This window comes from Anolis sagrei, chromosome 10, assembly GCF_037176765.1.
Source record: "Anolis sagrei isolate rAnoSag1 chromosome 10, rAnoSag1.mat, whole genome shotgun sequence".
Taxonomy (NCBI): domain Eukaryota; kingdom Metazoa; phylum Chordata; class Lepidosauria; order Squamata; family Dactyloidae; genus Anolis; species Anolis sagrei.
The window spans coordinates 1373497-1399209 of record NC_090030.1 but is presented as its reverse complement, the minus strand read 5'-3'; the positions used below and the strand labels follow the sequence as shown (position 1 = coordinate 1399209).

Genomic DNA, 25713 nt, shown 5'->3' with positions numbered 1-25713 from the left:
TCTGAAAATGGGACAGAAAAGAGACATGGAAAAGCATGCATTTCCTCCTTTGGTGCATTGCACCCGTGCGCCTCGTTGTTGTCTTTGACTCTATATGTCTATGAGGCTGAATGGCCATCTGTTGGGAGGGCTTTTATTCTGCTTTTTCTGCATGGCATAATGGGGTTGGACTAGATGGCCTCTGAGGATCCCTTCGAACTCTATAATACTCTATCTCATCTGTCAGTCAATCTATTAGATCTATGGATGGATGGCCATCTGCTGGGAGGGCTTGGATTGTGTCTTCCTGCACAATAGAAGGGGGTTGGACTAAATGGCCTCCGAGGGCTCCTTCCAACTCTATAATACTCTATCTATCTATCTATCTATCATCTATCATATCTATGGGTGGATGGCCATCTGTTGGGAAGGCTTTGATTGTGTCTTATTTGCACAGTAGAAGGGGGTTGGACTAGATGGCCTCTGAGGGTTCCTTCCAATTCTATAATTATCTATCTGTCTATCATATCTATGGATGGATGGCCATCTGTTGGGAAGGCTTTGATTGTGTCTTATTTGCATTCAACTGGATGGTCCTGTGGGGTGTGTGTGTGTGTCTTCCAACTCTATAATACTATATCGTATCATATCAATAATATGTAATAATATGAATTTTATTATTAAAATAAATAAATAAAATAAAATATGAATAATAATACTTGAATAATTACTTCAAAATAATATTATTTTAAATAATATTTTCTAGGCCATTGCTAAAATATTATTGCTAGCAAGTGACTTTATAATACGATCTTATCTATCTTATCTATGAATCGTATATATTATATCTATGGCTGGATGGCCATCTGTTGGGAGGGCTTGGATTGTGTCTTCCTGCACAGTAGAAGGGGATTGGACTAGATGGCCTCTGAAGGTTCCTTCCAACTCTATAATACTCTATCTATCTATCTATCTATCTATCTATCATATATATGGATGATGGCCATCTGTTGGGAAGGTTTTGATTGTGTCTTATTTGCACAGTAGAAGGGGGCTGGACTAGATGGCCTCTGAAGGTCCTTCCAACTCTATAATACTCTATCTATCTATCTAGCTATCATATATATGGATGATGGCCATCTGTTGGGAGGACTTTGATTGTGTCTTCCCGCACAATAGAAGGGGGTTGGACTAGATGGCCTCTGAAGGTTCCTTCCAACCCTAAAATACTCTATCTATCATATATATGGATGATGGCCATCTGTTGGGAGGGCTTTGATTGTGTCTGTTTGCATAGTAGAAGGGGGTTGGACTAGATGGCCTCTGAGGGTTCCTTCCAACTCTATAATATTCTATCTATCTATCATATATATGGATGATGGCCATCTGTTGGGAGGGCTTTGATTGTGTCTGTTTGCATAGTAGAAGGGGGTTGAACTAGATGGCCTCTGAGGGTTCCTTCCAACTCTATAATACTCTACCTATCATATATATGGATGGCCATCTGTTGGGAAGGCTTTGATTGTGGCCCTTGGGGTGTCCCTTCCAACTCTATAATACTATATCTATCATATATCATATCTACCTACCTACCTACCTATCATATATCAGAATGGGGTTCGACTAGATGACCTTTATGGTCCCTTCCAACTCTATAATACTATATGCTATAATATTAATAACATTATTAATAATCCATAATATTATTTTAAAATAATATTACTTAAAATAATATTTTCTAGGTCATTGGTTTGAAATATTATTGCTAGCAGGTGACCTAAAAGCGTGCGTTGCGTAACACTGAAGCCTGGAAATGCTGCAAAAGAGAGCGAGGAGGCCGTGATCAGCAAGACTTCCTTCCTTATCTTTACATGGATGATCTATGACCCTGAATGTGTGGACATTATAGAAAAAGCAAGAGGTTGCTAGAAATGGCTGCTGCAAACAGGAAAGTCCAGAACTGGACAGGAATGTGCAAATACCAGTAAAATTCCAGCAGTGTTTTGCACAGCGCGCTGCAAATGGTTTTGAAATGCTTTTTAATGCAAGCCTCTTGGAATCTCCTTATGGATATTAATTAATTAATAATAATAATAATAATAATAATAATAATAATACTGTCTAATACAAAGTGCATGGCCACTTTGAACCTCCTTGTGGAGAGAAAAAGCAGGATATAAATAATAATAATATAAAATAATAATAATAATAATACTTTCTAACACTAATAATAGAGATACATAGCCACTTGTATCTCTATTATTAGAGATATAAATAAGAATAATATACAATTAAATAATAATAATAATAATAATAATATTTTCTAACACTAATAATAGAGATACATAGCCACTTTGAACCTCTTTGTGGAGAGAAAAAGCAGGATATAAATAATAATAATATATATAATTAAATAATAATAATAATAATACTTTCTAACACTAATAATAGAGATACATAGCCACTTTGAACCTCTTTGTGGAGAGAAAAAGCAGGATATAAATTATATATATATATATATATATATATATATATATATATATTTAAATAATAATATCTATAATAATATTGCTTTGAATCTCCTTGTGGAGAGGAAAAGCGGGGTAACAATAATAATAACAATAATAACAATAATGCATTCCAATATGATTCACTTGCAGATGTCCTGCAAACACAAAGTTTTTTTGCAGTTTAGTAAACTTTCGCCATTGTGTTTATAACAGAACCAATTAGGAAATGGCCTTTAAAACCCAAGAATCATAGTCTTACATGGTGTAATAATAATACTAAATAATAATAATAATAATTTGTGTGTGTGTGTGTGTGTCAGGAGTGACTTGTGAAACTGCAAGTCGTTTCTGGTGTGAGAAAATTGGCTGTTTGCAAGGATGTTGCCTAGAAAATGCTGCCCGAATGTTTTGAAGTTTTACCATCCCGTAGGAGGCTTCTCTCATGTCCCTGCATGGGGAGCTGGAGCTGACAAGTTGGCGTGCCTTCCTCTTGGCACGTTTCTCTCTTTCGCCCTCAATTCGTGCCTCTTCAAATTCTGCAGCACTGCTGGTCACAGCTGACCTCCAGCTGGAGCGCTCAAGGGCCAGGGCTTCCCAGTTCTCAGTGTCTATGCCAGAGTTTTTAAGGTTGGCTTTGAGGCCATCTTTCAATCTCTTTTCCTGCCCAACAACATTCCTTTTTTCGTTCTTGAGTTTGGAGTAGAGCAACCGCTTTGGGAGACGGTGGTCAGGCATCCGGACAACGTGGCCGGTCCAGCGGAGTTGATGGCAGAAGACCATTGCTTCAGTGCTGGTAGTCTTTGCTTCTTCCAGCACAATGACATTTTCCCAGTTGTCTTCCGAAGAGATTTGCAGGATTTTCCGGAGGCAGCGCTGATGGAATCATTCCAGGAGTTGCATGTGACGTCTGTAGACAGTCCACGTTTCGCAGGCATAGAGCAGGGTTGGGAGGACAATAGCTTTATAAACAAGCCCCTTGCTAACCCTACGGATGTCCTGGTCCTCAAACACTCTCTGCCTCATTTGGAAAAATGCTGCACTTGCAGAGCTCAAGTGAAGTTGTATTTCAGTGTCAATGTTGACAGTCTGTAGACAGTCCACATCTCGCAGGTGTAGAGCAGGGTTGGGAGGACAATAGCTTTATAGACAAGCACCTTGGTCTCCCTACGGATGTCCCGGTCCTCAAACACTCTCTGCTTCATTCAGAAAAATCTTGCACTCGCAGAGCTCGGGCAGTGTTGCATTTCTGTTGACAGTCTGTAAACAGTCCACGTTTCGCAGGCGTAGAACAGGGTTGGGAGGATAATGGCTTTATAAACAAGCCCCTTGGTCTCCCTACGGATGTCCCAGTCCTCAAACACTCTCTGCTTCATTCAGAAAAATGCTACACTCGCAGAGCTCGGGCGGTGTTGTATTTCTGTAGACAGTCTGTAGACAGTCCACGTTTCGCAGGCGTAGAACAGGGTTGGGAGGACAATGGCTTTATAAACAAGCCCCTTGGTATCCCTACGGATGTCCCGGTCCTCAAACACTCTCTGCTTCATTCGGAAAAATGCTGCACTCGCAAAGCTCAGGTGGTGTTGTATTTCAGGCTAAATGTTGACGTCTGTAGATAGTCCACGTTTCGCAGGCGTATACCAGGGTTGGGAGGACAATGGCTTTATAAGCAAGCCCCTTGGTCTCCCTATGGATGTCCCAGTCCTCAAACACTTTCTGCTTCATTCAGAAAAATGCTGCACTCGCAGAGCTCAGGCAGTGTTGTATTTCGGTGTCGATGTTGACTTTGGTGAGAGGTGTCTGCCAAGGGAGCAGAAATGGTCCACATTTTCTAATGTTACACCATGAAGCTGTATCTCTGGCATTGGAGAGGAATTGCCTGGTGACTTTTGCTGGAAGAGCACGGGATATAATGCTCGATGCAGACCTAAGCCTTCTTGGCCATTGCCCGGGTGCCATGTGTGGGTTTGTGTGGTTTTTGCAACCAAAGAGAGAGACAGGAAAACAGACTTTGCATTCCGCAAGCAGGTCCGCCCTGCCGTGAAGACCTTCTGGAGGAAGGAAATTGCACAACTTCCTTGGGCTCAAACTTAAGCGGATGCTTCCAGGCCCCTTTCTTCCTTTCTTTCTCCCAGTCGATGGACAGGCGTCCGAGGGAAAGCGAATGTCCCATGCCGGTAAGCCTGGTTGCATCCCTTACTGCAAGTTCTTTCCCACTTTGGAAAGTCCCTCTTTGGGTGCCTGCTCTCTTGACGCTTTCAGCAAGCACCAAGCCTGCCCGCTAAGCCTTTTCCAGCTGTTTTGCAAAAGCAACAAGGACTCCTTTTGTTGCAAAGAGGGGCAGCTGGAGAAGCAAGAAGGGGGCCCCATAGCTCTCAATGGGGCAGCTGCAAAGGCAGAAAGAGGGGCTGCAGCATGCAATGCATTTCTGGAAATACCTTCTGTATCTAGCACACGCTGCTTCAAAATATTCCAGAATAATAATAATAATAATAATCCCTAAAATATTCCAAATAATAATAATATTAAAATATTCCTAATAATAATAATAATAATAAGTATAGTCATAAAATATTCCAGAATAATAATAATTAGTATAATAATCCCTAAAATATTCCCCCTAAAATATTCCAAATAATAATAATAAGTTTAGTCATAAAATATTACAAAATAATAATAATAATTAGTATAATAATCCCTAAAATATTCCAAATAATAATAATAAGTATAGTCATAAAATATTCCAGAATAATAATAATTAGTATAATAATCCCTAAAATTTTCCAGATAATAATAAATTTTAATCATAAAATATTCCAGAATAATAATAATTAGTATAATAATCCCTAAAATATTCCCCCTAAAATATTCCAAATAATAATAATAAATTTAGTCATAAAATATTCCAGATAATAATAAGTTTTAATCATAAAATATTCCAGAATAATAATAATTAGTATAATAATCCCTAAGATATTCTCCCTAAAATATTCCATATAATAATAATAATAAGTTTAGTCATAAAATATTCCGGAATAATAATAATTAGTATAATAATCCCTAAAATATTTCCCTCCAAATATTCCAAATAATAATGTTTAGTCATAAAATATTCCAGAATAATAATAATTAGTATAATAATCCCTAAAATATTCCAGATAATAATAATAAGTATAATAATCTTCAAAAGCAAAGTGTTTGCTTTTTTGCATATGTATATACAATACTATGTGATATGATTTTTGTTCCTGGGTGATCAATGTCACTTTATAATTGGTTATATCATAAAGACATGGGGAAAGTGTCTCAAACTGCCAAAACATTGTTTTTTGATGATGATGATGATAATAAGCTCAAAATTACAATAATAAGAATGTATTAAATATCATTTATTTTATTATTATAGCTATATATTATTATGATAATCATAATAATCTCAAAATTACAACAATAATGTATTAAATATTATTTATATTATTATTATATCTATATATCATTATGATGATGATAATAACCTCAACATTACAATAATAATATGCAAAGTATTTTGCAGTTTCATAAACGTTTTCCTGTTTTTAATGATAGAACCAATTAGGAAATGGCATTGATAACCCAGGAACAAAAATTGTGTTACATAGTGACAATAGGATGATTTCTCCTTCTTTGGGAGCCTTCCAACAGACACTAGATAGACATCTTTTGGGTGAGCTTTCATTGTGTTGCAAGGCATAAAAGGGTTGGACTAGATGGCCTTTGTGGGACCGCTTTCTGCTTTAAGAATCTGCTATTCTAGTTTCTGGAGAAGGTTGTGAGACTTCTGCTGTTTCCTTTCAGCCTTTGTTTTCTTTTAGAATAAATAACAATATTATATTGATTTGGAATCCTGACTTTGCTCAGTTTTCAAGGCGGCCGCCGGTCGGGAGCCTCAGCGACAGGAAGGCCTTTCTTTTGCAAACAAAACTTGGTGCAATTGTCCTTCAAATCCTCTAAATTGCACAAAGAACAGAGAAAACTCTTCTACTGTCTCAATTTGATAAGGACAATCTCAATTAATCCTCTACTGTCCCAGTTTTATAATTGCTTTGAAAATGTCCCGGTTTCCCTCTCTTCCTCTGCTTTTGCCCTCAGCTTCCTTCAAAGGCTGCAAAAGCTGTGCGTGAAAAGAGAAAGTGACAAGACAACAACAACAACATTTACTTCTTAACTGCCTCTCGTTGTGGCTTGAGGCGGGTTACAGCACAGACAAAAAACACCCAAATGCTATATACACACAGATTAAAATGTAAACGATAAACATTAAAATGTATTTCTATAAAATACATGTTAAACACATAGGAGAGAGATGAAAACACAGGACACGAGTTTAAAATTCATGTTTAGAACTGGCTGAGTTCTTTCATTTCCCAGTTGGGTTAAGCCAAAGCAAAATGCTGCGGCCAACTTGTAGCATACTTTGCAGCAACTCAGAGAAGTTACTCTATGGGAGAACAACAACAAGGAGGATCCAAAGAGTGAGCTTCTTTTCAATAGGATGCATTGGGGGAACCATGCTGTATATATATTTTAGCTGCGTGTGAAAGTTTGCAAAGGTTTGTAGAAGTTGCCGAAAGTTTGTAAAAGTTTGCAGAAGTTTGTAGAAGTTTGTAAAAGTTTGTAAACGTTTGCAAAAGTTTGTAGAAGTTTGTAGAAGTTTGCAAAAGTTTGTAGAAGTTTGTAAAAGTTTGTAAACGTTTGCAAAAGTTTGCAGAAGTTTGTAGAAGTTTGCAAAAGTTTGTAGAAGTTTGTAAAAGTTTGTAAACGTTTGCAAAAGTTTGTAGAAGTTTGCAAAAGTTTTGGAAAAGTTTGCAAAAGTTTGTAGAGATTTGCAAAAATTTGTAGCAGTTTGCAAAAGTTTGTAAACGTTTGTAAAAGTTGTAGAAGTTTGCAGAAGTCTGCAAAAGTTTGTAGAAGTTTGTAAAAGTTTGTAAATGTTTTCAAAAGTTTGTAAACATTTGTAGAAGTTTGTAAAAGTTTGTAGAAGTTTGCAGAAGTCTGCAAAAGTTTGTAGAAGTTTGTAAAAGTTTGTAAATGTTTTCAAAAGTTTGTAAACATTTGTAGAAGTTTGTAAAAGTTTGTAGAAGTTTGCAGAAGTCTGTAAAAGTTTGTAGAAGTTTGTAAAAGTTTGTAAATGTTTTCAAAAGTTTGTAAACACTTGTAGAAGTTTGTAAAAGTTTGTAAAAGTTTGTAAAAGTTTGTAGAAGTTTGTAGAAGTCTGCAAAAGTTTGTAGAAGCTTGGAAAAGTTTGCAGAAGTTTGTAGAAGTTTGCAGAAATTTACAAAAGTTTGTAAAAGTTTGCAAAAGTTTCTGTTTTGGAGCAAAAGTGACCTGCCTCTGTTTCTGTGGATCCTCCCTGCTTTTGCTCCCTGGTGTGCAATTATGGCCCTGCATTGCATTTCTATGAGATCATGCTTGGAACATGTGCCGGAGTCTTCCTGTTGCGTGGAATCTCAATGAATCGACCCAGAGGAGGGCAGTTGTGTCAACAGATGCCTTTTGCGATTGTGCATACAGAATGGGATGTGTGTGTTTGTGTTTGGCTCCCAGGATGCCTTTTGGAGAAGGCTTCATAATTATGCATGCTCACACTAATGTTGACATGCAAACATGCAAAGCTTTTTTGTTGTTTTTGTTTCTGTTTTTTTGCTTCCCATGGTATCTGGGGAAAGTCTTGCTGAAGGAAGACTGCGACTGGTCACAATGGAAATTGAATAAGGAAGCTAAACAACATTGGATTTCCATAAATTATTCTTGAATCATAGAGTTGGAAGGGACCCCCAAGGGTCATTTAGTCCACCCATGTTGAGCAACTCTTACCATCATGAAGTTCCTCCTGATGTTTAGAAGGAATGTTCTGGATGAATGGGTGGATAAATAGATTGATGGAATGGATAGAAGGATAGGATGGATGAATAGACAGACAGACAGACAGGATAGGTGGGTGTGTGGATAGGATGTATGGATAGGATGGATGGTTGGATGGATGGAATGGGATGGAATGGTGGATGAATAGATAGAACAGCTGGCTGGCTGGCTGGTTGGATGGTTAGGTAGGATTGGATAGATGGCTGAATGAATAGGTAGATAGATAGATAGATAGATAGATAGATAGATAGATAGATAGAATGGGTGGATAGAATGTTTGGATGGAATGGGATGGATAGATAGAGGATAGGTATGGAGAAATAGGTGGATGGATTGATAGGACAGGATGGATTAATAGAGAGATAGAATAGATAGATGAGTGGATGGATGGGTAGGATGAATGGATGGATGGATAGATGGATAGACAGGATAATTTAAATTGATGGCTAGGATAGATAGTTTGTGGCAGCCACAACAAAGTTTTTTATTGTATCTATCCACCCTATCTATCTATCTATCTATCTATCTATCTATCTATCCATCAATCCTATCCATCTATCCATCCATCAATTTACCCTATCTCTCTCTCTCTCTCTCTCTCTCTCTCTTTCTCGCTCTTATTCATCCCCCTATTTATCCTATCCATCCATCTATCCTATCCATTCATCCACCCATCTATCCATTCTATTATCTATTTATCTATCTATCTGTCTGTCTACCTAGCCATCCATCCATCCCATCGAACCATCAGTCCATCCTGTTTATTTTATCTACCCATTCATTCAATTCCTATCCATCTATCTGTTCTGTTTGTCTGTCTGTCAGTCAGTCTGCCTTCCTTTCTGTCTATTCATCCATCCATCCACCCATCCACCCATCTACCCATTCTATCTACCTATCCATCCTATTTATCTATCTACCCATCTATCCATTCTGCCTATCCTATCTATCCATCCAACCATCAATTTATCCTATTGTCATATTCATTCATCCATCCATATATCCTATCTATCCTAATGTATCTACTCATCCATCCATCCTTCCTATCTTATCTATCCATCCATCCAATCCATCCTATCTAGCTACCCATCCATCCATCCTATCTATCCTAATGTATCTATTCATCCATCCATCTATCCTATCTTATCTATCCATCCATCTATTCCATCCTATCTATCCATCCATCCATCCATCCATCCATCCATCCATCCATCCATCCTATCTAGCTACCCATTCATCCATCTATCCTATCTATCCTAATGTATCTACTCATCCATCCATCCATCTATCCTATCTTATCTATCCATCCATCCATCCATCCTATCTATCCTAATGTATCTACTCATGCATCTATCCTAACTTATCTATCCATCCATCTATCCCATCCATCCATCTATCCTATCTTATCTATCCATCCATCCATCCTATCTATCCTAAAGTATCTACTAATCCATCCATCTATCCTATCTTATCTATCTATCCATCCAATCAATCTATCCTGTCTATCCATCCAACCATCCATTTGTCCTATCTGTCTGTCTGTCTATCTATCTATCTATCTATCTATCTATCTATCTATCTATCTGTTCATCTATCTATCTATTCATCTATTTTCATAGGAAAGGACTGGACAATTAATCAGGACGAACACTCTCAAACCAGGGAGAGGGCATTTTCGGAATCCCTTGCACACTTTCAGGTCTCCTTTCCCCATTTTTCCTCCCAAGTCGACCCCAGTTGCTCCGTGGCTCGAATTTTAACATCCATAAATCTGCAGGATATATAAATCCTTCTTGGTTTGGACCAAAGTTTCTCCTTGGCAGGGAATCCCGGCCTAGTTCTAAGAATAGCCGCAAAAGGGGATTTCCTTAACGCCATAAATAGGTTTCTTTTTCGGTAAAGTGGAAAAAGGGAAAGAGAAATCGAGGCTGAAACAACCCAAGGGTTTGTTCCTCTTCCTTAGAAACAAACTGTTGGATATTTAGAAAGAGATGCAAAAGGCGGCCTTTTCAGTAGCTGCACCACAATGCTGGAAATCAATAATAATAATATATATATTTTTCGTGTCAGGAGCAACTCAAGAATCTGCAAGTTGCTCCTGGTGTGAGAGAATTGGCTGTCTGCAAGGATGTTGCCCAGGGAACACTGCTGGGATGTTTTGATGTTTGACCATCCTGTGGGAAGCTTCTCCCGTGTCCCCGTATGGGAAGCTGGAGCTGACAGAGGGAGCTCACCCACACTCTCCCCGGATTTGAACCTCTGATCTGTCAGTCTTCAGTCCTGCCGGCACAAGCCCCTACTGCACTCCGGGGGCTCCAATAATAATAATAATAATAATAATAATAATAATAATGTATTGTCGAAGGCTTTCATGGCCGGAACCACCGGGTTGTTGTAGGTTTTTTCGGGCTCTATGGCCATGTTCTAGAGGCATTCTCTCCTGACGTTTCACCTGCATCTATGGCAAGCATCCTCAGAGGTAGTGAGGTCTGTTGGAAGTAGGAGAATGGGTTTATATATCTGTGGAAAGACCAGGGTGGGACAAAGGACTCTTGTCTGCTGGAGCCAGGTGTGAATGTTTCAACTGACCACCTTGATTAGCATTTGATGGCCTGGCAGTGCCTGGAGCAATCTTTTGTTGAGAGGTGATTAGATGTCCCAGATAGTTTCCTCTCTGTTGTTTTGCTGTTGTAATTTTAGACTACTTCAACCAGAGAAGTCAGCCGTAGCAGAATACCATGCAGCTGTGGACAAGTCCACAGAGGGACCACCAAACGCAGCATTGCCCAACCACGAATCAAGGAACATGGAAGGTGGCCCTGCAGACTCCTTCAACCAGAGAAGTCAGCCATAGCAGAGCACCTGAGGAACCAACCTGGACACAGCATTTTATTGGAGAACACAGAAATGCTGGACCACACCAACAACCACCATGTCAGACTACACAGAGAAGCCATTGACATCCACAAGAAGCATGTGGACAATTTCAACAGAAAGGAGGAAACCATGAAAATGAACAAAATCTGGCTACCAGTATTAAAAAAAAACTCTAAAATTACAACAGCACAACAGCAGAGAGGAAACAATCATGGACATGTAATCACCTTTCAACAAAAGATTGCCCCAGGCACTGCCAGGCTATCAAATGCTAATCAAGGGGGTCAGTTGAACCATTCACACCTAGCTCCAGCAGACAAGAGTTCTTTGTCCCACCCTGGTCATTCCACAGATATATAAACCCACTAGCTGTACCCGCCATGCCACGCATTGCTGTGGCCAATCTTCCCTCTTTCTTTCCTTCTTTCCCTCCTTCCTTCACTCCCTCTTTACTCCCCGTCTTTCCTTCTCTTCTTCCTTCCTTCTCTATGTCTTTCCTTCCTTCCCCCCTTTTCTTTCTCTTTCTCTGTCTCTCTTTTCTTCCTTCTCCCTTTCCTTCTTTCCTTCCCTCCCTCTTTCTCTACATCTTCCCCCCTTCCTTCGCTCCCTCTTTCCTTCCTTCTTTCCCTTTTTCTTTCCTTCTCTTCTTCCTTCCTTCTCTAACTTTCCTTCCTTCCCCCTTTTTCTTTCCCTCCCTTTTTTTCTCCTTTCTTCCTTCTCTACCTCTTTCCTTCCTTCTCCCTTTCCTTCTTTTTTCCCCTCCCTCCCTCCCTCTTTCTTTTCTTTTCTTTTCTTTTCTTTTCCTTTCTTTCTTTCTTTCTTTCTTTCTTTCTTTCTTTCTTTCTTTTTCTCCCCCTTCCTCCCTCTTTCTTCCCTTTTTCCTGTATTCTCATTTAGCTTTTTATCATTTTGGGGGCTTTTTAAGTCCCTTCTGCTGTGTTTTTCAGTGTTTTTATGAGTGAAGGATTTACATTGGGTTGTTAGGTGTATGTTGTCCAAATTTGGTGCCAATTCCCCCAGTGGTTTTTGAGTTCTGTTAATCCCACAAACAGAACAAACATTACATTTTTATTTATATAGATTTTCCTAGTTCCACCAGACCTCACTACCTCTGGGGATGCTTGCCATAGATGCAGGCGAAACGTCAGGAGAGAATGCCTCTAGAACATGGCCATATATCCCAAAAAACCCCAATAACAACCCAATAATAATAATAATAATAATAATAATAATAATAATAATACAAGATTTAGATAACAATCTGGAAAGGACCCCCAAAGGCCATCCAGTCCTGCCCCTCTCTTAACAAGGAGTCCGATGTTTGTTACTTAGGGCCGGCCTGTGTGTGTATAGCGATGCCTCCCTATGCGCCTGGAGAGCATGAAGCGCAAGCACGAAGCCTTGCTCCAAGAAGGGAAGGCTGTTCCCTCTCCGCCTTTCCTGCTCAGCATCCAAATACTCTTTTGGATCAACAGGGAGGAAGGAAGGAAGCGGAGTCCACATTCCTGCCGCCGATGTGAAGCCGAGTTCAGCAGGATCCCAGGCTCCCGAGGAGGAGCTCGCCCTGTCCTCCCAGAGCATTGCTTCGGGACTTTTCTGAACGTTTGGCTTGGCTTTATGGAGCTGTCTGAGCCTTGCATCCAAAGAAAGCAGGCTGTCCACTGTTAGGGACATATATATTGGTTAATCTATATCATCTAGCTATTTATATAATAAAAGAGAATGTTTATATGTATGTATGTGGCAGCTTTCTGAATGGCTTCCACTTTCACAGACCACTGCGACCAGCACGGGTAACGGACCTGGACCAAACTTGGCACACATAACCCCCATGACCCCATTTACATCCTGGTGAGGTTTGGGTGAGGACAGACAATGGATGATGGGGTTTGTAGTACTTTCAAACCCCTTTGTTCCCACAGTCCACTGTGGCCCCCAACAAACTTGGCACACAGAGCCCCCATGGGCCAATGGACATGGGGTGATGGGACTTGCAGTAAAGACCAAATTTGGCACACAGAACCCCCATGACCCACTCTATGTCTATGTATTTTTGGGCCAATGGACCAGGGTTGATGGGACTTGCAGTAGCTTCAGTCACTTCCTAAGACTGTTGCGACCCACACCTATGACTGATCAAGACCAAACTTGGCACACAGAGCCCCCATGACCCATTCTACATCCTGGTGCAGTTTAAAGGAGGATAGACTATGGATGACAGGACTTGCAGTACCTTCACTCACTTCCTGGACTACTGCGACCCTCATCCAATGACCAAATTTGGCACACAGAACCCCCATGACAGGACTTGTAGTACCTTCACTCACCTCCTGAGACCATTGCAACCCTCATCCAATGACCGATAAAGACCAAACTTGGCACACAGAGCCCTCATGACCCATTCTACATCCTGGTGCAGTTTAAAGGAGGACAGACTATGGATGACAGGATTTGCAGTACCTTCACTCACTTCCTGAGACCATTGCAACCCTCATCCAATGACCGATAAAGACCAAACTTGGCACACAGAGCCCCCATGACCCATTCTACATCCTGGTGCAGTTTAAAGGAGGCTAGGCTATGGATGACAGGACTTGCAGTACCTCCACTCACTTCCTGGACCACTGCGACCCTCATCCAATGACCGATAAAGACCAAACTTGGCACACAGAGCCCCCATGACCCACTCTGCGTCTGGGTGGGATTTTTGGGCCAATGGACCAGGGTTGATGGGACTTGCAGTAGCTTCACTACCTTCCTAAGACCATTGCAACCCACACCTATGACTGATCAAGACCTAACTTGGCACCCAGAGCCCTCATGACCCATTCTACATCCTGGTGCAGTTTAAAGGAGGACAGACTATGGATGCCAGGATGCGCAGTACCTTCACTCACTTCCTGGACTACTGCGACCCTCATCCAATTACCAAATTTAGCACACAGAACCCCCATGACAGGACTTGCAGTACCTTCACTCACCTCCTGAGACTATTGCAACCCTCATCCAATGACCGATAAAGACCAAACTTGGCACACAGAGACCCCATGACCCATTCTACATCCTGGTGCAGTTTAAAGGAGGCTAGACTATGGATGACAGGAGTTGCAGTACCTTCACTCACTTCCTGGACCACTGCGACCCTCATCCAATGACCAATAAAGACCAAATTTGGTACACAGCGCCTCCATGACCCACTCTGCGTCTGGGTGGGATTTTTGGTCCAATGGACCAGGGTTGATGGGACTTGCAGTAGCTTCAGTCACTTCCTAAGACCATTGCAACCCACACCTATGACTGATCAAGACCTAACTTGGCACCCAGAGCCCTCATGACCCATTCTACATCCTGGTGCAGTTTAAAGGAGGGCAGACTATGGATGACAGGACGTGCAGTACCTTCACTCACTTCCTGAGACCATTGCAACCCTCATCAATGACCGATCAAGACCAAACTTGGCACACAGAGCCCCCATGACCCATTCTACATTCTAGTGCAGTTTAAAGGAGGATAGACTATGGATGACAGGACTTGCAGTATCTTCACTCACTTACTGAAACCACTGTGACCCACATCCAATGACCGATAAAGACCAAACTTGGCACACAGAGCCCCATGACCCATTCTACATCCTGGTGCAGTTTAAAGGAGGATAGACTATGGTTGACAGGACTTGCAGTACCTTCACTCACTTCCTGGACCACTGCAACCCTCATCCAATGACCGATAAACACCAAACTCGGCACACAGCGCCTCCATGACCCACTCTGCGTCTGGGTGGGATTTTTGAGCCAATGGACCAGGGTAGCTTCAGTCACTTCCTAAGACCATTGCAACCCACACCTATGACTGATCAAGACCTAACTTGGCACCCAGATCCCTCATGACCCATTCTACATCCTGGTGCAGTTTAAAGGAGGACAGACTATGGATGACAGGATTTGCAATACCTTCACTCACTTCCTGAGACCATTGCAACCCTCATCCAATGACCGATAAAGACCAAACTTGGCACACAGAAACCCCATGATCCATTCTACATCCTGGTGCAGTTTAAAGGAGGATAGACTATGGATGACAGGACTTGCAGTACCTTCACTCACTTCCTGGACCACTGCGACCCTCATCCAATGACCGATAAAGACCAAACTTGGCACACAGAGCCTCCATGACCCACTCTACGTCTGGATGGGATTTTTGGGCCAATGGACCAGGGTTGATGGGACTTGCAGTAGCTTCACTACCTTCCTAAGACCATTGCAACCCACACCTATGACTGATCAAGACCTAACTTGGCACCCAGAGCCCTCATGACCCATTCTACATCCTGGTGCAGTTTAAAGGAGGACAGACTATGGATGCCAGGACGCGCAGTACCTTCACTCACTTCCTGGACTACTGCGACCCTCATCCAATTACCAAATTTAGCACACAGAACCCCCATGACAGGACTTGCAGTACCTTCACTCACCTCCTGAGACTATTGCAACCCTCATCCAATGACCAATAAAGACCAAACTTGGCACACAGAGACCCCATGACCCATTCTACATCCTGGTGCAGTTTAAAGGAGGCTAGACTATGGATGACAGGAGTTGCAGTACCTTCACTCACTTCCTGGACCACTGCGACCCTCATCCAATGACCAATAAAGACCAAATTTGGTACACAGCGCCTCCATGACCCACTCTGCGTCTGGGTGGGATTTTTGGTCCAATGGACCAGGGTTGATGGGACTTGCAGTAGCTTCAGTCACTTCCTAAGACCATTGCAACCCACACCTATGACTGATCAAGACCTAACTTGGCACCCAGAGCCCTCATGACCCATTCTACATCCTGGTGCAGTTTAAAGGAGGGCAGACTATGGATGACAGGACGTGCAGTACCTTCACTCACTTCCTGAGACCATTGCAACCCTCATCAATGACCGATCAAGACCAAACTTGGCACACAGAGCCCCCATGACCCATTCTACATCCTAGTGCAGTTTAAAGGAGGATAGACTATGGATGACAGGACTTGCAGTATCTTCACTCACTTACTGAAACCACTGTGACCCCCATCCAATGACCGATAAAGACCAAACTTGGCACACAGAGCCCCATGACCCATTCTACATCCTGGTGCAGTTTAAAGGAGGATAGACTATGGTTGACAGGACTTGCAGTACCTTCACTCACTTCCTGGACCACTGCAACCCTCATCCAATGACCGATAAACACCAAACTTGGCACACAGCGCCTCCATGACCCACTCTGCGTCTGGGTGGGATTTTTGAGCCAATGGACCAGGGTAGCTTCAGTCACTTCCTAAGACCATTGCAACCCACACCTATGACTGATCAAGACCTAACTTGGCACCCAGATCCCTCATGACCCATTCTACATCCTGGTGCAGTTTAAAGGAGGACAGACTATGGATGACAGGATTTGCAGTACCTTCACTCACTTCCTGAGACCATTGCAACCCTCATCCAATGACCGATAAAGACCAAACTTGGCACACAGAAACCCCATGATCCATTCTACATCCTGGTGCAGTTTAAAGGAGGATAGACTATGGATGACAGGACTTGCAGTACCTTCACTCACTTCCTGGACCACTGCGACCCTCATCCAATGACCGATAAAGACCAAACTTGGCACACAGAGCCTCCATGACCCACTCTACGTCTGGATGGGATTTTTGGGCCAATGGACCAGGGTTGATGGGACTTGCAGTAGCTTCAGTCCCTTCCTAAGGCCATTTCAACCCTCATCCAATGACCAATAAAGACCAAACTTGGCACACAGAGCCCCCATGACCCATTCTACATTTTGTTGTGGTTTGGAACATGATGGACCATGGAGCTATACTTCACCTGCACCCACTGAACCCAGCCAACATTGCATCTAGACTAAACTTGCAGCATAGACAAACAATGCCTTTCTCAAGTAACCCAGGCAGTGCCTTGTCCCCAAGCTAGTAATATATATAATGGATTGTACTCAACTGAGAGCTCCCTTCTTCACCTGTATTTATTTCAGTAGGCAATAGGTTTCCTTTTATGTATGTAGCCTACCCCCTTTTCTTAACATTGTCTGATGCAATGTGGACTTGACCTAATTTATTTTAATGTAATCAGATTTATATTTGTTTTCTGATGTGGGTTTCCTGGATAACTATAACATCCGCCTCTGTTGACCTTAGATATTGGAATAGCTTTTTCCTTTTGTCTGGTGCGTTAAGACCGTTGACATTTAATGAGAGTATTCTCGATAAGACTGTTGACATTCAATGAGAGTATGTGGGTATCCTGGTTGCCTTCTTCCCTGGATTCTTCCATTCTCTCTTCTAGGCTTGGAAGTTCTGTTGTTGTTGGTTTCTTATTTATTTTCTTGTGTTAAAGATTTCAATTTCCTTGACACTTTCAGCAGATGGTTTTCCTTTTGAGGGTGATGAACCACACTAAATTAAACGAATCTACACTTCCGGATAATCCAGTTCATAGCAGATAATCTGGGATCAGATGTCAGCATAGAAGGGGCCTCCGTAATGTTTACATTCATAACCCCAGAGGTTACAGAATGTTGTCACTGTTGTAGCTTTCCCAGTGATTGTGATTCCTTTACGTTGTAGATCAGCTTGGTTTGGAGATGTTATGAAGGTTCATAATACACACACATACATATCTTTGTGTGTCACTATTTGTTATATATATAGTTCGGTAATCTGAAACAATTTTGACTAGCCATCTACAATCACAAAAATATGCGATTGAACTTAATCCATCTATAAGTCCCTTAAAGGTTATAGCAATGGGAACTCTCCTCCATTGATGTCCTTTTGCTTGTTTCAGAGGCCGAGGCGAAGAAAGCGTGCGACTGGCTGCGGGCCGCTGGGTTCCCCCAGTATGCCCAGCTCTATGAAGGTGAGTGGCATTACTCAGACTTAAGGGTCAATAGAGAGGCAAGTGGTGGTGTGTCTTCTGCAGCCATTTAGCAGCTGACCTCTATGGGGAAATAGTACTTTAGTCTATAGTGGAGGCACATACAGAGCACTGTTGTATGGTTTCCGGGCTCTATAGCCAACATGTTCCAGCAGCATTTTCTCCTGACATTTTGTCTGCATCTGTGGCTAATGGCATTTTCAGAGGATCAGATGAGGTCCAGCGTACCTGTCCGGACGTATCTCCTTCTACGTCCCAACTCGGAGTTTAAGATCTTCTAGGGAGGCCCTGCTCTCGGCCCTGCTCTCGGCCCTGCCTCTGCCTCAAACATACTTGGTGGGGACAAGGGACAGGGCCTTCTTTGTAGTCCCCCCCCCCCGGACTGTGGAACTCACTCTCTGGGGAAATTAGCAAGTGGCTACAGCATCTTGACCAATGTGCTTATGACCACATGTCTATTAGAACTGTATTTTTCACACAGTAATGCACAATGGAGTTAACAGACAGTGCATTTCTATCTAGCACAGCATTATCTACCAGACAGTGAGCACATATATGCAAACCATAGGAACAGCCACTGAGAAGGCCCTCTCCCTTGTTCCCAACAAATGAACCTAAGAAAGTGGTCGGACAGAGAGAAGGTCTTCTTCCGAAGATCTTGCATTGGTTCTTGTATCGGTTCATGTAGGGAGAGGCAATCCTTCAAACAGAGAAGGAGTTGAGAAGGTTGGGGAGGCATTGACCTTCCCTCATTCCCACCAAATGACCCTGAGAAGATGGTGGGACAGAGATAAGGGACAATCTTGGAGCAAGATCTTTGGAAGAGAGAAGGTCCTCTTCCAAAGATCTTGCATTGGTTCTTGTATCAGTTCATATGGAGAGAGGCAGTCCTTCAAACAGAGAAGGAGTTGAGAAGGTTGGGGAGGCCTTGACCTTCCCTCATTCCCACCAAATGATCCTGAGAAGATGATGGGACAGGGACAAGGGACAATCTTGGAGCAAGATCTTCGGAAGAGAGAAGGTCCTCTTCCGAAGATCTTGCATTGGTTCTTGTATCGGTTCATATGGGGAGAGGCAGTCCTTCAAACAGAGAAAGAGTTGAGAAGGTTGAGGAGGCCTTGACCTTCCCTCATTCCCACCAAATGACCCTGAGAAGATGATGGGATAGAGACAAGGGACAATCTTGGAAGAGCAATGGGCCAATAAAAGTTGGGGTTCAGAGCAATCGGTGAATCTAATTCTCCAATGTTCTTCTCCATAGAGTCGCTGTTCCCTCTTGACATCGCCGCGGTGAGGAAGGACCACAACTTCTTGGACCAGGACTCCCTCCAGTCCCTCTGCAGGTCATTCATTCATCCATTTAGCAATATTATCTGGATTTCACCACCTGCCAGGTGTTCCTCTCCTGTAGACAGAGTCTTATCCATGACCGTGGCTTCTTTGCTATTGGAAGCTACTCCTTTCCTTCCCAGACGTATCTAAACATTGGGTTGGTTGTGAACTTAGTTGAAGAAATGTAGTATTCCCCGCATTAGATATACACAAGAATCAAACACAGTACATAAGAAGTAAACAGTAAAGATTGTATGAAATGTATGTATGTATGAGAGAGAGAGAGAGAGAGCATGTGATGCATATAATACAATATGTAACCGATTTGATTTTTTTCTGTTCCTGGTTTGAAAGTATTATTTCCTGTTTAACTGAGCACCCCTTACTTCAAAAGGAGTTGTTAAACTCCAGAAACTTTGTTTTTGGGGCAGAATTGGTTGGTTGAGACCCGATGATGAGATATTCATTGACAACCTATAGTAAAATGTACTATAGCAGGATGTCCCTCCCACAAAGAAACAAACAAAAACAATTCAAAACAAAGTTTGGGCAATGTATCGTCGAAGGCTTTCATGGCTGGAATCACTGGGTTCTTGTAGGTTTTTTTTGTGCTAAATGGCCATGTTCTAGAGGCATTTTCTCCTGACGTTTCGCCTGCATCTATGGCAGTCTTTCTCAACCTGGGGGTCGGGACCCCTGAGGGGGTCGCGAAGGGGTGTCAGAGGGGTCGCCAAAGACAATCGGAAAACACAGTATTTTCTGATGGTCATGGGGATTCCGTGTGGAAAGTTTGAGCCAATTCTATCGTTGGTGGAGTTCAGAATGTTCTTTGAATGTAATGAACTATAAATCCCAGTAACTACAACTCCCAAAAGTCAAGGTCTATTTTCCCCAGGCACCACCAGTGTTCACATTTGCGCATATTGAGTATTCATGCCAAGTTTGGTCCATATCCACCATTGCGTGAGTCCACAACACTCCTCTGGATGTAGGTGAACTACAACTCCCAAACTCAAGGTCAATACCCACCAAACCTTTCCAGTGTTTTCTGTTGGTCATGGGAGTTCTGTGTGGCAAATTAAGTTCAAATCCATCGCTGGTGGAGTTCGGAATGCTCTTTGATTATAGGTGAACTATAAGTCCCAGCAACTACAACTCCCAAATTACAAAAGCAATCCTCCCCCAACCCCACTAGCATTCACATTTGGGTGTATTGGGTATTTCTGCCCAGTTTGGTCCAGTGAATGAAAATGCATACTGCATATCAGATATTTACATTATGATTCATAACAGTAGTAAAATGACTGTTATGAAGTAGCAACGAAAACAATATTATGGTTGGGGGTCACCACGAGGGGCTGGATTCAGGGGTCACGGCATTAGGAAGGTTGAGAACCACTGATCTATGGCAAGCATCCTCAGAGGTTGCTCACTACCTCTGAGGATGCTTGCCATAGATGCAGGCGAAACGTCAGGAGAAAGTGCCTCTAGAACATGGCCGTATAGCCCGAAAAAACCTACCACAACCCAGTGGTTCTGGCCATGAAAGCCTTCAACAATACATTATTATTATTATTATTATTATTATTATTATTATTATTGGAGCCCCCGGAGTGCAGTGGGGGCTTGTGCCGGCAGGACTGAAGACTGACAGGTCGGAGGTTCGAATCCGGGGAGAGTGTGGGTGAGCTCCCTCTGTCAGCTCCAGCTCCCCATGCGGGGACATGGGAGAAGACTGAAGATTGACAAATCAGAGGTTCGAATCTGGACATCAGGATGAGTTCCCGTTTGTCAGTTCCAGCTCCCCATGCAGGGACATGAGGGAAGCCTACCACAGGATGGTCAAACATCAAAACATCCCAGCAGTGTTCCCTGGGCAACATCCTTGCAGACAGCCAATTCTCTCACACCAGGAGCAACTTGCAGTTTCTTGAGTTGCTCCTGACACGAAATATATATATATTATTATTATTGATTTCCAGCATTGTGGCGCAGCTACTGAAAAGGCCGCCTTTTGCATCTCTTTCTAGATATCCAACAGTTTGTTTCTAAGGAAGAGGAAGTAACAACAAAAACAATATTATGGTTGGAGGTCACCACAACATGAGGGACTGTATTAAGAGGTCACGGCATTAGGAAGGTTGATTGATCTATGGCAAGCATCCTCAGAGGTTGCTCACTACCTCTGAGGATGCTTGCCATAGATGCAGGCGAAACGTCAGGAGAAAATGCCTCTAGAACATGGTCGTATAGCCTGAAAAAAACTACAGTTTGGGCAGTTTGATGAACTTTCCCCATGTTTTTTTTTTATGATAGATCCAATTAGGAAATGACATTTAGAGCCCCGGAACAAAAATCGTGTTACAAAGTGTTTTCTATATATTGCATGAAACTCTTCTAAGAGTTTGGTTTGCTAGTGAGACTGAATGACTGGATGGAGATCTCGAAAGAGTGTCTCCAACACGGAGAGTTTGGAAAGTTCTGTCCTATGCAGTTGGGATGGACAGACGGACGGGACCCTGGCCCCCAGAGCGGCCCCTTCATCTGGCTCTCCCCGAGGCGCCATGTGCCCGCTTGATCCCCAGCTGTTGCCTTGACAAGTGACAATGACCTAAAACAGGGGCGGATTGTTTTTAAATAGCTTTTCTCCCCGTCGTGGGCACGGCACGAGAGAGACACCCACAACCCTCCCTGTTGTTTGCTTGCTTGCTTGCAGGAGGCTCATGACCCTGAACTCGTGCGCCTCCATGAAGCTGGAAGTCCACTTTCAGCGGAAACAGGTAAGGAAGTGGAGAGGGGAGCAAAGGGAGGGAGGGTGGGAAATAGGCGCTAATGGGCATTGGGTTGAAGTCCGTCCACACTTGGGAGATATAGAATGCTACCATGGGTTCATTTCTGATCCAAGTACAGAACTCCCATCGAACTGAAGATAACTTGACAGTTATTTTGGATCCATTTTTGACCAACATTTCTAGACTTCTACATGAGTAAAGGCAGTTGCCAAGTTACGAATAACAACAATAATAGTCATAATAATTTATTTATTTGGTTCTAATAACAATGATATTGTATTTCTTTGATTGTAATGATGATGATGAATTTCTTAGGTTCAAATACTGATAGTAATAATAATACTGTATGAATAACAACAATAATAGTAATAATTTATTTATTTGGTTCTAATAACAATGATATTGTATTGTCGAAGGCTTTCATGGCCGGAATCACTCAGTTCTTGTGGGTTTTTTCGGGCTATATGGCCATGTTCTAGAGGCATTTCTCCTGACGTTTCGCCTGCATCTATGTCAAGCATCCTCAGAGGTTGAGAAGGTCTGTTGGAAGTGTGGGTTTATATATCTGTGGAATGGCTGGGGTGGGGCAAGGAGCTCTTCCCTGCTGCAGTTAGGTGTGAATGTTTAGCTAATCACCTTCATTAGCATTTGAAGGCCTGCTTGAACCTGGGAAAATCTGTTGCTGGGAGGTGTTAATCTGTGCCTGGTTTCTTCCTCTCTGTTGTTTAGCTGTTATAATTTTAGAGTTCTTTAATCCTGGTAGCCAGATTTTGTTCATTTTCATGGTCTCTTCCTTTCTGTTGAAATTGTCCACATGCTTGTGGATTTCAATGGCTTCTCTGTGTAGTCTGACATGGTGGTTGTTTGTGTGGTCCAGCATTTCTGTGTTCTCAAATAATATGCTGTGTCCAGGCTGGTTCATCAGGTGCTCTGCTATGGCTGACTTCTCTGGTTGAAGTAGTCTGCAGTGCCTTTCATGTTCCTTGATGCGTGTCTGGGCAATGCTGCGTTTGGTGGTCCCTATGTAGACTTGTCCACAGCTGCATGGTATACATTGGTAGACTCCTGCAGAGGTGAGAGGATCCCTCTTGTCCTTTGCTGAACGGAGCATTTGTTGGATTTTCAACAATCCAACAAATCCAACAAATGCTCCGTTCAGCAAAGGACAAGAGGGATCCTCTCACCTCTGCAGGAGTCTACCTTTGTATACCATGCAGCTGTGGACAAGTCTACATAGGGACCACCAAACGCAGCATTGCCCAGACACGCATCAAGGAACATGAAAGGCACTGCAGACTACTTCAACCAGAGAAGTCAGCCATAGCAGAGCACCTGAGGAACCAACCTGGACACAGCATATTATTTGAGAACACAGAAATGCTGGACCACACCAACAACCACCATGTCAGACTACACAGAGAAGCCATTGAAATCCACAAGCATGTGGACAATTTCAACAGAAAGGAAGAGACCATGAAAATGAACAAAATCTGGCTACCAGGATTAAAGAACTCTAAAATTATAACAGCTAAACAACAGAGAGGAAGAAACCAGGCACAGATTAACACCTCCCAGCAACAGATTTTCCCAGGTTCAAGCAGGCCTTCAAATGCTAATGAAGGTGATTAGCTAAACATTCACACCTAACTGCAACAGGGAAGAGCTCCTTGCCCCACCCCAGCCATTCCACAGATATATAAACCCACACTTCCAACAGACCTTCTCAACCTCTGAGGATGCTTGCTATAGATGCAGGCGAAACGTCAGGAGAAATGCCTCTAGAACATGGCCATATAGCCCGAAAAAACCCACAAGAACTGAATGATATTGTATTTCTTTGATTGTAATGATGATGATGAATTTATTTGGTTCTAATACTGATAGTAGTAATAATAATACTGTATGAATAACAACAATAATAGTAATAATTTATTTATTTGGTACTAATAACAATGATATTGTTATTAGTACCAAATAAATAAATATAATTTCTTTGATTATAATGATGATGATGAATTTCTTAGGTTCAAATACTGATAGTAGTAATAATAATACTGTATGAATAACAACAATAATAGTAATAATTTATTTATTTGGTTCTAATAACAATGATATTGTATTTCTTTGATTCTAATGATGATGATGAATTTATTTGGTTCATATACTGATAGTAGTAATAATAATACTGTATGAATAACAACAATAATAGTAATAATTTATTTATTTGGTTCTAATAACAATGATATTGTATTTCTTTGATTCTAATGATGATGATGAATTTCTTAGGTTCAAATACTGATAGTAGTAATAATAATACTGTATGAATAACAACAATAATAGTAATAATTTATTTATTTGGTACTAATAACAATGATATTGTATTTCTTTGATTCTAATGATGATGATGAATTTATTTGGTTCATATACTGATAGTAGTAATAATAATACTGTATGAATAACAACAATAATAGTAATAATTTATTTATTTGGTTCTAATAACAATGATATTGTATTTCTTTGATTCTAATGATGATGATGAATTTCTTAGGTTCAAATACTGATAGTAGTAATAATAATACTGTATGAATAACAACAATAATAGTAATAATTTATTTATTTGGTACTAATAACAATGATATTATATTTCTTTGATTGTAATGATGATGATGAATTTCTTAGGTTCAAATACTGATAGTAGTAATAATAATACTGTATATCTTTGGTTCTAATAATAATAATACTGTATTTCTTTTGAGTCTAATGAGAATAATAATAATAACAATAACAACAAAGTGGACACAGTTATTTTGGATCCATTTTTGACCAACATTTCTAGACATTTACATGAATAAAGGCAGTTGCCAAGTTACGAATAACAACAATAATAGTCATAATAATTTATTTATTTGGTTCTAATAAAAATGATGCTGTATTTCTTTGAATTTAATAATAATAATAATAATAATAATAATGTATTTCTTTGGTTCTAATACTAATAGCAGTAATAATAATACTGTATGTCTTTGGTTCTAATAATAATACTTTATTTCTTTGGGAACAGCAACAACAACAACAACAACAATGTATTTGGTTCTAATAATAATGTATTTCTTTGATTCTAATAATAATAATAATAATAATAATAATAATAATAATAATAATGTTTTTCCTAGGCACTTGGGAAGTGTTCAGCATGTGATTGAATACAAAAGCCAGCATAGTGATCTTGTTTCAAATAATAATAATACTGTATTTCTTGGAATTTAATAATAATAATAATAATAATAATAATAACAACAACAATAATAATTTGATCCTAATGATAATACTGTATTTCTTTGATTCTAATAATAATAATAATAATAATAATAATAATAATAATAATATCGTATTTC

The 25713-nt window shown here is 41.1% G+C and overlaps 1 protein-coding gene across 4 annotated transcripts in view; it reads left to right on the top strand.

Annotated features, from left to right (window-relative positions):
- The window catches only part of STARD8 (StAR related lipid transfer domain containing 8), a 302491-nt gene that overhangs the window by 31245 nt on the left and 245533 nt on the right, over positions 1-25713 (top strand). For 3 of the 4 annotated variants that reach the window (XR_010910310.1, XM_060755989.2, XM_060755988.2), the window contains 3 exons: positions 18105-18176; positions 19456-19537; positions 22243-22306. Coding sequence is in view for 3 of the 4 variants with exons in the window: in XM_060755989.2 (XP_060611972.2) it covers positions 18105-18176; positions 19456-19537; positions 22243-22306 (218 nt within the window). In the remaining variant the exon portion in view is untranslated. Of the gene's footprint in view, positions 1-4422; positions 4664-18104; positions 18177-19455; positions 19538-22242; positions 22307-25713 lie in introns of those variants that run through there. The other variant, XM_060755990.2, reaches the window with a different exon arrangement.